At 48.9% G+C, this 14,029-nt stretch overlaps 1 protein-coding gene across 1 annotated transcript in view; it reads left to right on the top strand.

Annotated features, from left to right (window-relative positions):
• akap9 (A kinase (PRKA) anchor protein 9) overlaps positions 1-14,029 on the top strand; it is an 87,633-nt gene that overhangs the window by 66,099 nt on the left and 7,505 nt on the right. Inside the window, 17 exon segments of the mRNA XM_062529095.1 lie at positions 200-352; positions 807-893; positions 2,106-3,119; positions 3,431-3,562; positions 3,677-3,721; positions 4,659-4,805; positions 5,054-5,098; positions 5,200-5,982; positions 7,900-7,960; positions 8,713-8,828; positions 9,394-9,597; positions 9,984-10,151; positions 10,515-10,755; positions 10,982-11,198; positions 11,834-11,984; positions 12,873-13,040; positions 13,480-13,770. Of these exon segments, the coding sequence (XP_062385079.1) occupies positions 200-352; positions 807-893; positions 2,106-3,119; positions 3,431-3,562; positions 3,677-3,721; positions 4,659-4,805; positions 5,054-5,098; positions 5,200-5,982; positions 7,900-7,960; positions 8,713-8,828; positions 9,394-9,597; positions 9,984-10,151; positions 10,515-10,755; positions 10,982-11,198; positions 11,834-11,984; positions 12,873-13,040; positions 13,480-13,770 (4,023 nt within the window).

Genomic DNA, 14,029 nt, shown 5'->3' on the forward strand with positions numbered 1-14,029 from the left:
ACACACACACACACACACACACACACACACACACACACACACACACACACACACACACACACACACGCACACAACATGTACTAGGACTGCAAAAGGATTTCTCATATTGGTTTATCTGAAACTTGAACATAAAAGAACGTAAATTGATATATCAGTATTAACTGAGCACATCCCCTCCTGGCCTCTGTGTGGCGCTCAGATATGTAACCTGGAGGAGCAGCTGGAGCAGTTCCGTGAGGAGCTGGAGAACAAGAGCGAGGAGGTGCAGCAGCTCCACATGCAGCTGGAGATCCAGAGGAAGGAGCTGAGCAGCCAGCAGCTAGAGCTGGAGGCCAAGGCCAGCCTGCTGGAGGTAGGCTTCCAGCCGACGCTCACGATCACCTCTCGTGCTAATGCTAACGCTAATGTTAAAGAGTTTGAGTTCAGAGGCAGTCTGCTGCGGTTCATGGTCCTTTAGGGATGCGATTCATTGATTCATGTTTTGAGTACCTTGGTTAAGTTATGGTTTATCGGTTATACCTGATTTTTGTGATATGATGGGACATGCTGTTGCTGTAGTCTCAGGATGCTACCTGAAGGTAACATCAGAGTTTGTATCGTGATTACAATCTTGCTTGTTTGCATGGTCTTCCTTATTATCTTGGACACGATTTTTGAAAACAAAATACTGAAGATTAGCCTTGTAATCATATTATCATCAAGTACATATAAAAGCAAAAACTTTTTTTTTTTGGTTAGTTAGAGCTGAGATTTGAACCAAAAGCATTTAGAGCCCATTGGGTTTACGAAGTGTCTAACTCTTTAAGGTGATGGAGCAGAAGGATAGGGAGATAGCCCTGCTCAATGAGCAGCTGGCTAAGCTCCAACACATGGAAGACACCCCTGACAACAAGGTAACGGCCTATACACACACAGTATTAGCATGCTAGCTCTGTGCAAGCCACAGCCCAAGCATGCCTGTGTGTGTATAGCCTGTGCATTGCTACATCCGTAAATGTGAAGTGACTCCTTGTGTGTGAGACCTGCTGTGTAGCATAAGAACACTCCCTTCAAATCTTTCCCCCAAAGTCTTTGTGTGGAACATTTTAGCATGTTTTAGCAGAGAAGCACTAGCAAAATGTGCTAGCTAAGCAAACAGCCAGGTCTTCTTCATGCTAAAATGTTTTTCACACAATAATGACATTGGTAATTTCAGCTGTACCACATCTACTTCTAGACCTCATCCCATAACAATTTGAAAATTAATTTTAATCTACCTTGGATTTCGAAATATTCCCAGCATCAATGGAATGCGGTCTAATGAGCAGTGTGGTCTGATGTGTTCCTTTGCGGTTTCTTTTTGTCTTGTTTGTTGTGGTCATTTGATGTCTGAATTGGCCAGTGAACTCTTGGAATGATGACTTGTAACCCTTCTACCCTCCTGCTTTTTCCATCCCTAACCAGTGACCTTTGCTCTCACAAACCTGACCCCCGCTTTTCTCAGAATACATTGAAAATTATTATAGTGAACAAAAAAAATGTACTTTTTGGCCATTTTGATCAAGAATGAAAAGAGAAACCGTGAACCGTGAAGCAAAAATGAATTGGCATGGCTGGGAAGCAGTTCTGGGATCAGGTTTTTGAGACTTGTAATGTTTTGTGACAGCGATGACCAGTGACATGGATTGTTTCAATGTTTAAGTATCTTGTGTGGTTTTGCTGTTGTTGTGCTGTTTACATCCTGTTGGATATCAAACAATGCATTAAACTCAACCCTGGACTGAATGACAGTTCTGTTAAAAGCCAGGTCTAAATTGAATCACTGACCAGCCCATCACTCAGGGTTTATGGGCCATTTAATGTTGAAGTGTGAGTGAAAATGTTGTGTTTGTTCTGTGTACTCATAAATCACAACACAGCTGGCGAATGGCTACACCTCTGAGTTCAATTGCTGCTAGCCTATAATTTCTGGGCATTGGTTATAATTGGCGGGTCTAGCTAATAGAGTTAAACTGTGGTGTGATGTGGTGGTGTGTGTGTACGTGGGTCAGTGCTAACTCCACCTTCGTGGAACCGACCCATCCAGCGAGCTAACTTGATTGGCTGTTGCCCCCGCACCTCTTCAGGTGATGGAGGAGCGGAGCGAGCAGGTGCGGGAGCTGGAGTCTCAGGTGGAGATCTTGCGCTGCGAGCAGGAGCGCCTGAAGAGGAGCAGCGAAGAGGAGGTGGACCAGCTGCACGCCGTCATCGAGAAGCTCCAGCAGGAGATCGCCAACATCGAGCACAAGCCGCGGCACAGCCTGCAGGGCGAGGAGGAGGAGGACGAGGACGAGGACGAGGAAGAGCTTCACCGGGAGGAGATGGACGAGATGAAGCAGCGCGTGGACGAGGTGACGCAGGAGCTGGACACGCTGAAGGTCGACCACCAGGAGCTCCGGGAGCGCTACGACAGCCTGCGGGAGGACGGGGCGTGCGCGGAGAAGGCCACCACCGAGCTCCACGACGCCCTGCGGGAGAAGGCCGCCGCCCTGGTGGTGGCCCGGGCGCAGGTGCGAGCGCTGGAGCAGAGCGCCAGCGCCCAGGTGGAGCTGCTGAGGCGGCGCGTGGAGGAGCTGGAGGCCTGCGTGGGCGAGAAGGACCTGGAGCTGGACGTGTGCCGCGTCAAGGTGGAGCGGGCGCAGTCCGACGCCGCCGGCCTCCACCGCCGCGTGGCCGAGCTGGAGGACCGACTCCGGGAGAAGGTGGCCGCCATGCTGGTGAGCCAGGCCCAGCTCGGCGCCATCCAGGCCCAGACCAAAGAGCTCCAGCACGGGGTCAGCGCCGAGCTGGAGGACCTGGGCGGACTGACCTCGCTGAGCCCCATGGACGAGCTGGACGCCCCAGGCTTCAGTGTCGCGCACAGGGCCGCCGGCAGAGCTGCACGCCCCCCGGCCGGCAAGGTGGGCCTGCTGACGGAGAAGCTGCGGGAGCTGGAGGAGGGCCTGTGCGGCATGCAGAAGGACCAGGAGCTCCAGAAGCAGCTGCTGTCCAGCTCGGAGGAGGAGGTCATGGAGTACGAGAGGAGGCTCGCCGTGCTGATGGACCTGCTCAGCCAGATGAGGACGAAGCCGTCGCGGCAGAGGACGCCGCTGTCATCCGAGGTATGCACTCGGCGCCCTTCTATTCTATTTTTACTTTTTAGAGCGCTCCGCGCTTGGCCACGGCTTAATTTAGGAGCCCTAAAAAAACAGAAAGTTCACCAAGATATGAAGACCTAGATTGTGTTTATATGAATTAAATATAATGTCATGTATGTGCAGCAAGATGTTATATATATAATAACATCTTGCTGAATAAAACATAACATGATCCATTTATCATGAACATACCAACCAACGTAATTAAGTCTTTCGTAAAGTATTTATGTGGATAAATTAGCATTCGTGTTGGTGTTTGATCTCTCCCGTATCAGGCGTCAGGAGGTGAGGCGTCCATGTCAGAGCTCCTCCAGGAGCTGCAGGAGGCGCAAGAGAAGGTCCAGGCTGCTGAGGAGGAGCTGAGAAGCTTCACGGAGCACAGCCATAAACTGCAGCAGGAGCTACAGGTACTACACTCATACACATGGGGGAAAGAAGTAGTACCAAGGGCTTTTCTTTTGTGAAATATGTTGTTATTGATGCTTTTTGTTGATGCAAGTTTGTTTTGTTTTGTTTTTCAGATCAAAGATTTAACAATAGCTCAATTACAAGAGGACCTTAAGGAGGTACGTAAGCAGTGCTTAAAGGGATAATCCGGAGTGAAATGCACTTTAGATCAATTTTTCGGACTATTGGGAGTACATACGTTGAGTTGACACCAAAATCATGTCATTCGGATGTATTTTGAGAAAGTTCGAGCTCACCGTTTTTAGCCAAAACTCGTTAGCCTGGAGGTGACTCGGGCATGTCATTTCGCCGCTACAAAACACTATTTTTATACCTCTTCTACTGTTCCAAACAACACTACACTTACGTGGTAGTGAGTAGAGGGTCCCTAAAGCCAAACCGAAGTATCCCCACGTCTTTATGTGGTCGGATAGAGAGTCCAGAATGAATTTAATCGAGTCAGTACCTTTCCGGAAATGTCGCTGTTGCAGCTAGCAACGTTTTCACAACACTTTACTAACGTTTCCGGAAAGGTACGGACTCGATTAAATTCATTCTGGACTCTCTATCCGACCACATAAAGACGTGCGGATACTTCGGTTTGGCTTTAGGGAACCTCTACTCACTACCACGTAAGTGTAGTGTTGTTTGGAACAGTAGAAGAGGTATAAAAATAGCGTTTTGTAGCGGCGAAAGGACACGCCCCGGTCACTTCCAGGCTAACGAGTTTTGGCTAAAAACGGTGAGCGCGAACTTTCTCAAAATACATCCGAATGACATGATTTTGGTGTCAACTCAACGTATGTACTCCCAATAGTCCGAAAAATTGATCTAAAGTGCATTTCACTCCGGATTATCCCTTTAAGTTTTAACAGTCCTTTCTCAGTACTTTATCTTAATGTCAGAGATATCACCTAGTAGTATAAACCAGAGTTTTAACAGGACGAACTACAGATACCAGATTGTCAAAAGTGAAACTTTTTTTTTTCACTTGACCTATGGCACTCTGAGGCTTACCCTTTGACCTCTGACCTTTGATTTGATTGGTGCCCCCAGGCTTCGGAGGCTGGTGTCGAGGAGGACCCTGCTGTTGTGTCAGAGCTGCGTCAGGAGTTGGAGGAGGTGCGTGAAGAGGCGTCCTCCACCAAAGAGGAGCTGAGTCTCTACAGGGAGCGCAGCGACAAACTACAGGAGGAGCTGATGGTAAGAGAACACCTATTCAGTTCGCATCAGTTACCATCTGTCTGCAGTTTTGTTTTATGTATGATTCTACAATCTGGACTAAATGTGTTAGAACTACTGCAATAGTTTTCTGAGTTAGCAAAGCTCCTGTTTTTTGTAATAGTAGCTTTTGCAAACCAATAAATAATAACAGATGAACAGTAATAAGTGCATTGCTGTCACTGCCCATTGACTTTTCACCATTTAACACCATCATGTATTATTTGAAGGCAAGAGAGATGACCATAGCCCAGCTGAAGGACAAACTCCACCGGGTAAGCAGCCATGCAACACAGCGGTCGATAGCCTGCATCCATATACAGCTCCATTAGCGTGTGTGACGCCTAACTCTGACCTCTCCCCGTTAACGGCGCAGGCCTCCGGGGCGGACGGCGAGGGCTCGGCGTCGGAGCTGCTGCAGGAGCTGCAGGAGGTGCGCGAGGAGGTGTCCTCCACCAAAGAGGAGCTGAGCAGCTACCGCGAGCGCAGCGACAAGCTCCAGCAGGAGCTGCAGCTCCGCGACGTCGCCATCGGCCAGCTCCAGGAGGAGCTCCAGAGGCTGCAGAGCGCGCTGGCCAAGTCAGCCGAGCAGCAGCAGCAGCAGCAGCAGCAGCAGCAGGCAGCCCAGGCAGCCCAGGCAGCCAAGCACGTCCAGGGAGCCCAACAGCAGCAGCAGCATCCACCCCCCTCCCAGCCCAAGAAGAAAGGAGGCAAGCCGGAGCACCACGGCGGGAAGAACAAGGGAGGCGCAGGCGGCGGAGGGGGGAAGGACAAGCCCTCGCTCTCCAGGAAGAACTCGGCGGTCATGCAGCCGGAGAAATCCCCCTCGCCGTCGCTGTCCTCCTCCTCGAGCAGGAACGGCCGATCGCCGGTCGCCGGCGCCGACGTAGCGACGCAGACGGACTTGGGGTCGATGGCGACGGCGACGGCAGCAGCGGCAGCCGTGGGAGCGTCGCAGGCCTCCGAGGAGGAGGTGGCGGAGGTGATCGGGGAGTACCAGGAGAGGATCGACCAGATGCAGGAGCTCCACGCCGCCGAGATCATGGACATGGAGGCGCGGCACATCTCCGAGAGCGAGGGGCTCAGGCGCGACGTGCAGGCCCTGGAGGACGAGTGCAAGACCCTGAAGGCCATCATCGACAAACTCCGCAGCTCCGAGGTAGATAACACTGTAAACAGCCCTGTCCACCGAGCAACACTCCGAGCAATCCAAAACATTCCTGCCTCATTTTCACCACTGCAGCTGCAGCTAGTTGTTTGTCAACCCCCACAATTCACTAGCTGCACTAGTCGTTGTTTGTTTTCGCCCTTTGTCTTTGCGTGACAAAGAAGCCCACAGGTTGCCCAAGGCATTGTTATGGTTCAGTGCCTGCACTGCAGTGTGTGTGTGTGTGTGTGTATGTGTGTGTGTGGGGAACTGTGGGTGGTGATTGGTTTTGGTGCAGTATGTTCAATGGCCTGAATTTTAAGTGGCTCCATGTGTAGCACTGCTGAAGTGAGTCAGACTTGCAACTGCACTCAGCTGTAGGGGGCCCGGCCTACTCCAGTGGAAATGTCATGTCATGTCCCTGTGTTGTAGGGGTGTAAATCGGAGCCTTCATGCCGATTCGATTCGATATCGATTTCCTAGGTCAGCGATTCGATTCTTTTCGATTATTTAGAATTCCCACCGATACGATTCGATTCGATTCGATTTTTACATGATATCTATTAAGTTTAAAAAATCTAGAAAAATAGAAATAATTTGCCTTTTATTGAGAATACAGTAACAGTAGCCTATTCTATTCACATGATGTGTATGTTACAGTATAAACAGGGCCAAATGATCTTTCTACCAGCCTTTTAGTGCATTTTCTTCCTCCACACGCTGTAACATACAGTAGGCTACCTGCTGACTGTGAGATAACCTAATACAAATTGTAGGCCCAATATATCTGCTATTGCATATGCATTTTGTGTGTAATCAATATTAGAAGATTAATTAGCTAAACGTTTAACTTTAGGTAATTTAAGTCATAGGCAGCCTTCACTGTATTGGCGATGTGAGATTAAATAGGTGTCTGTCACTGGACGTGAACTTGCGAAAACGTTCTGAAGTTGGAAAGATTCCCTGGCCGTGTCGTAGCGGTACAGGCTATGATAGTTGTCACTGTTCAAAATAAATCAGTCCACAACTGGAGGACTTTTTGAATCTGAGGTACATGCTCAGCAAAGACAGTATGGGAACGAACACAAATCATAATCTGAAGCATGTTCAACTAACGGGATAAACGTTTCCCCAAAACTTTAAATTGATTCGTTTGGACACTTGTTTCTCCAATTCCACTTCGTCCTAATAACTGTTATTAAATAACACCTGCTACTCAGAACACAGAAATGTTCAGAACACGTAGCCTAACTTGTAAAACGACACAGTAACTAAAAGGTCTCTAGAATGCATTGGCCAAATGTCATTGCGTATAATAATGAATGACTAACGTCACTGTTAGCGTGCTCACTTGATCTGACGAATTCATCAGCTGTTTTCCACAGGGAAAAAACGTGTGCATCAGTGAAGCTATGGTAGGCCTAACAGTGAGGGTCATTAAATGCCAAACGTAGTCCACCAACTTATGCGATGATGACAAAATTCGCAGCCTATAAACGCTTTGTTGCGGTGCTGAACGTTTACAGTGAAGCATGTATGTCAACAACCCGCCAATTGCGAATGACCTTTTAATTCTACTCGCCAATGCAGATTTTCACTCACATTTGGCAAGTGGCAGAGGGTGCCAATTTTAAACCCCTACTAGGCTATAAAGTAGAAGACAATAATGAGGATAGCGCTACCCGCAGATTAGGAGCAGGTAGTAGGCTACGCATAGGAGCACATGCTGAAAATAAACAGACGGAAAAATACTAAAATAAATACATAAATCGATTATCTTGCGGACGTATCGATGCATTGAATCGTCGGCTGTAGAATCGATGCATCGATGCAAATCGATTAATATTTACACCCCTACTGTGTTGTGTTTCATGCAAGAGAATGGAGTGGGTACCTACAGCAACTCTGTTTTTCTCCTCGTGCCTGCAGGGTGCTGCGTCCAGACAGGAGCACGGTGTTGGACCGCAGTTCAAAGACGGCTATACAAGTGGTGAGCAATCTTTAGTGTGGTCTTATCTGCATGGTGGATTGGAGGCTTTTTTTTTTTTTTTTCATGTAATGAAACTTGGACAGATGGCGTACAGTAGTTCATAGTTCATTTCAAACAGTTTGTCTTCTGCTGGGGAAATGAATGCATCCGTTGTAATACTATTTGTTGTCTTATGTCATTGTGCAAAATGTTAAGACATTGAAAGGTCCAAATTATGAGCAAAAGATGCAGAGAATTCTGTTGTTTATTTATTTATTTGTTTATTTGTCAGGGACAATGCAGCGCACATTATTACATACATAGCTATCACAGTCAATGCCATAACCATGTCTGTAGATGTGTTACATAAAAGGTTTCTAGCCAGTTGGCTAATTTGCAACCCCAGTCCCTGGTCAGACCTTTCTAAAAAGCATGTTGTAGTCTAAAAGTAATCTAAAAAGTGTAGTATATGTGTGCAAACACCTCTCTATACATATATAGACCAACAAAAGATCAAAGGTAATTTTAGTGTTCATACCCTGACCATACACAACAGAATAACCACAACATACACATACACAACGTATTGCTTGGATATCCCTTTCTGCCCCATATCCTTCTCACTTGATCCAATCCCCCGAAAGATACTCATGGCTGATATCTGCCCAAGGTTACTCGTTGTTAGTAGGGAGTCTTCCTGGCAGAAGAGAAATATAAATATCTCTGTGTCTGTAAGCACCTGCGGATGAGGCTCACTGTTAATACCTCAACAGACAGCAGCTCGGACTGGAGCCAGCGCACCGGGTTGGACCTACCGCAGGAGTTCAGGACCACACCTGAAGGAGCCAGACGAGACAACGAGGCCGACGTTCTCCCCGACAGAATCAAGGTGAGCTGGGATTTCCAGAGCTCTCTTGCGCCAGCCTAGCCTGGCTAGCGCCTACCACTTCTCAAAGGAGTTGGTTGCCGTCTGGCAACCAAACGTTCATTTTCTCGTATTTGAAAAAATGCCCAGATGCGTTCATTGGGCGCCAAGGATGTCTATCAAATGTGTTCTGTTCTGTGATTGGTCCCCTATCTCAGGCAAAAATTAGGGCGGTAGTTTCCAGACTGCCTTAGCAACGTGAATGAAATTATGCGCAAGGCAGCATGGGAACACCCAGGCTAGTGCTAGCCTCAAACATGGAGTAACTAAGGGTGCCTCATTTGTCTTTTATATATCCTACCTTCTTTCCTTGGTCCTCGTCCTCAGTAATCTACATAAAGAATGATGGGGCAGCAAGTTGGCAACAACGGGATAGTCTATCCAGTGTTAATTATAGATCAGTGGGAACGAACCTGGAGGACCAAGGATCGAGGAGAGAAGTTGAGAGGCACCCTACGTGTACTACGTACTACTAGACTAATGTAAAGTATCGTGGACTCGCGTAAGCCTTTCTCTGGCCCTTTTACAGAGCCTGCTGCGCGAGGTGCACCAGGAGGGCATGCAGGTGCTGTCCCTGTCGGAGCTGCCCTGCGACATGGCCGGGGAGGGGAGCGGACTGGCCCCCCACCTGCTGCCCCTCCAGGGCTGGACCAAAGAGAGGGAGGCCCTGCTGGCCACGGTGGAGTCCCTCAAAACCCTCATCGCCAAGCTGCAGATGCACAAGGGAGCCCAGGTGAGTCTCTCTCCGCTCCAGGCACCATGGAAACAAGGCCTCCGTGGCAGCAACACGCACACAGCTCGGTGGTCCACTTAGCACGTTTGTGTTAAGATTGGCACGGCACAGCGAAAGCGGGAATGGAGCAGTTTAGCGCTACAGTGCTGAAAGGGATTCAATGAAAGAAATGTGCTACAAGAAAAGAAACATGTGAACATGTTTGTTTATTTACGGTAGCGACATATCTATCTGTAGAAAATTCTGGGCTGTTTTAATGAGTTGTCAACGTGTGTGTGTGTGTGTGTGTGTGTGTGTGCGTGTGTGTGTGTGTGTGTGTGTGTGTGTGTGTGTGTGTGTGTGTGTGTGTGTGTGTGTGTGTGTGTGTGTGTGTGTGTGTGTGCCAGACGGAGGGTGCGGGTGACTGGCGTGGCGAGTTGCTGAGTGCGGTGCAGCAGGTGTTCCGCCGCGAGCGGGACGTGCTCAAGAGCGCCCTCTACAGCCAGCTGGAGATGCTGGACACCAGTGACGCGGTCATCCACCTCAACCAGCTGGAGCACAGGCTCAGAGAACAGGTAGCACACACACACACACAAACATGCATACATACATACATACATACATACACATACACACACACACACACACACACACATATATATACACACACGCACACAGACACACATATACACACACACACACACACACACACACACACACACACACACATACATTTATACACACATACACACATACACACGAACACACACACACACACATACACATACATATTGTACATTCATGTGTGTGTACATAGAACAGTGTCTGGCTGTTTTTAGGTCTAGAAACATGCTTGGGTTTGATTTGTTGTGGTTGTATGACTTTGACTTCACCTCCTGTTGTGTGAGTGAGACTGATGGAGTGTGTCTTCTCCCCAGGATGCTCAGCACAGAGAGGCCATGGGCGCCCTGCACTCCGCCGACAGGAACAGCCTGCTGGCAGAGGTGCGGCAGCTCCGAGCCCAGATGGAGCATCTGCAGCTGGATCCGGGCGTCAGGGAGCTCACGTCTCCATGGCAACAGTCACCGCAGCATCCACAACAACAACAACAGCAACAACAACAACAACAACAGCAACAAGAACTGCAGCAGCAGCAGCAGCAAGATGTTCCCATTACCGGTAGGAAATCTAGTTACAAATCATTACAGCTTCAGCTATTTCCCTTGGGCCCGTTTGTGGGTATCGCCACCATTTATATTAATTATTTATAGTCATATACCATTAATTAAGCAATTAAGTAAATATACACCGCATAATGGATATTGATTGGTAGTTTCATGCTTTTATTATGTTGTGTGCCAAAGTCCAACCCTTCCTCATAACTGACCGGCTGTGTTGTGTCCAGGCGTAGCCGCTGGTTCTCGTGAGCGGGAGCCGGAGAGGACCGGGCCCCAGGCTGGCGTAGCGGCAGCGGCGGCAGGCGGTCAGGAGCAGCAGGCGGCAGCGCGTGCGGAGCGGCAGCTCCTGGAGGAGGTCAAGAGCGAGCTGGCCCAGACCAAGCTGGAGCTGGAGACCACGCTCAAGACCCAACACAAACACCTGAAGGAGCTCAACACACTCAGGTACACACGGACACACAAACACCTGAAGGAGCTGAACACACTCAGGTACACACCGACACCACACGGGAACAGCTCACATGGAGAGTCCGTGTATTCATGGGTTTCATCAGGTCGCTTTCCACAGGTGTCTTAATCAAGCACCATGCAGTCTGCATTCATAATATAGGTGCTTGATTGCATGCACCTGTGGAAAGGGACCTGATGAAGCCTATGAATAGCTGCAAATGTACACAGTCTCACATTGGCTCTACACAGTTGCACAACAGTATTTATTTACACACGTGCAAAGCCTCACTAAGAGCATGTTGACAAGGATATCCTGAAGGAGGTCCTCCATTCGAACAACTTTCAGCAAACACAACAAGCACATACATTTGCACTGACCATATATATATATATATATATATATATATATATATATATATATATTTAGATATATTATTTAATTATTTGGCTTTTGTGTCTTTTTATTGTTCTTGTTTTGTTATTTTGATTATTGTCGTTGTACGTTTTCTAACTCAGGGCATTGCTGTAAAAGAGCTTGATGCTCAGTCAATTTCTGAATAAAAAATCGGTTGTTGATGATGATGATGATGATGATGATGATATTTGACCGTTGTCTTCTCTCTTCGCAGGGCCGAGCTCACCCAGAAGGCGTCGGAGGTGCACTCGCTGACCGACCGACTGGCCGAGGAGCAGCGGGCGGCGAGGGAGCTGCAGTGGGCCCTGGAGAAGGAGAAGTGCAAGTCGGAGAAGCGGGAGGAAGGGGAGAAGGAGGAGCTGGAGGTGAGCCACGCCGCAGCACAGGGCCTGTCTGTCTGGTGATGGTGGTGCTGGTGCTGACGCATGACCTAGTTTAACTCCCCAAAATAAAACCCTCTCATTAAGGCCCCAGCCGTGGCGCAACTGGCTGGGGCACCTGCACCGCACGCCGGCGACCCGGGTTCGATTCCCGCCCCGTGGTCCTTTCCGGATCCCACCCCGACTCTCTCACCCACTCGCTTCCTGTCTCTCTCTACTGTCCTGTCAAAATTAAAGGCACAAAAGCCCAAAAAATATACTTTAAAAAAAAACAAAAAAAAAAAAAACCCTCTCATTAAGCTGGAGGAGGCCGGGAGCACGATGATGGCACACGCATGTACAGTAGGGGATATGGGGAGTGGGAGAGAGCGCGGGAGGGTGTTGTGTTCACTTATTCACAGCAATGTGCTTTTAATGGGAATTCAAACTTAAGTCATTTGCATGTTGGTTATATCACAGGCAGAGACGTGTGTGTACTTAGTTGTATCCGTGGCAATAATATCCAGTCCTAGCAGAATAGGAAGTTCTGTAAATGGGAAAGCAGTACTTGTGTCCAATCCACTGGTCCTAAGTCTGTGGTGTCCCATGTGGTTCTCCACTCATATATGTGAATTGTTCTCTTTCTCTCTCTCTCCTCTCTCTCTCCTCTCCTTCTCTCTCTCTCTCCTCTGTCTCTCCTCTCCCTCTCACTCTCTCTCTCTCTCTCCTCTCTCTTTCTTTCTCTCTCCTCTCTCTCTCCTCTCCTTCTCTCTCTCTCTCTCTCTCTCTTCTCTGTCTCTCCTCTCCTTCTCACACTCTCTTTCTCTCTCTCTCCTTTCCCCCCCCCCCTCCTTCTCCCCCTCTCTCTCTCTCCCTCCTCTCTGGACGCATCAGGACCTGAAGCTGGCCCTGGTGGAGCAGCAGGCGGTGGCGTGGGAGCTGAGCGCGGGCCTGGAGGAGGAGCGGCAGCAGTGTGTGCAGCTCAAGGCCCGCCTCCAGGAGCAGCAGCAGCAGCAGGACGCCCAGCTGGCCCAGCAGCAGAGCCGAGCCAAGGAGCTGCAGGTCAGTCAGTGGGACCACGCCACTGGACAAGGGGCGCACGCTCTCTCTGGCCAGAGTCCAGTCCGCTCAGGGGCACCGTCTCATAAAACATTCACTGGACTGGATTTCCTTACCTCCTTATCTAGCTATAGAAATAGATTATAGACTTTTTTTTTCTTCTTTTTTTTTTATGCTGGTGAGCCAAAAGGAAAATCTCCACCTTGGTGGACATTAAAGATTTATTCTGTTATATTTTATACATCAGATCAGATATGTATCAGGTGTAATATATTTTCAAAGGCTAGATATAATCCTTATGTTTTTATTGTTCTGTTTACCTTTTTAAAATGCAAGTTATTAATGCCACAGGTTTCATATAATCTTGATATTGCGTGTGGTTGTGACACATACGTACATGTATCCATATGACGGGCGTCTAACGTGAGCGTAACCCGTTCAGGTGCAACTGGAGAGTCAGCAGGCGCGGGCACAGGAGCTGCAGGGAGCTCTGGAGCGGGAGAGGGAGCTCAGCACCCAGCTCAGGCAGAAACCATCCACCACCACCAACGCCACCACCGCCACCTCCACCAACGCCACCAACGCCACCACCGCTCCCAAGGGCAGCGCACACGCGCCGCAAGGAGCCTCCGCCACCGCCACCAACGCCACCACCGCTCCCAAGGGCAGCGCACACGCGCCGCAAGGAGCCTCCGCCACTGGCGTCTCACAGGCCGAGGAGGGCTGCAGTCAGGTGAGAACACCTGTGCGTTTGAGTCTTTTGATTTCGGATTTGTTATGAAGCTCCGAGGTTGTGTGTAAGTTGTTGTTTTGTAATTCTTAGAAGTGATATGATGTATTCAATAGGGAAAACACAACTCCGCTTGAAGAGGTACTGTATGTGTACATACTGGATGCAGTGTTTTGTCCTTCACTTCAGTTGGTTGTGGATTATTGGTTGACATGTGGTATATGGTTGACCATATTTAGGGTGTTGTTCACTAGCCTGGCTC

Source organism: Sardina pilchardus, chromosome 24 (genome assembly GCF_963854185.1).
Source record: "Sardina pilchardus chromosome 24, fSarPil1.1, whole genome shotgun sequence".
In the NCBI taxonomy this organism is placed as follows: domain Eukaryota; kingdom Metazoa; phylum Chordata; class Actinopteri; order Clupeiformes; family Clupeidae; genus Sardina; species Sardina pilchardus.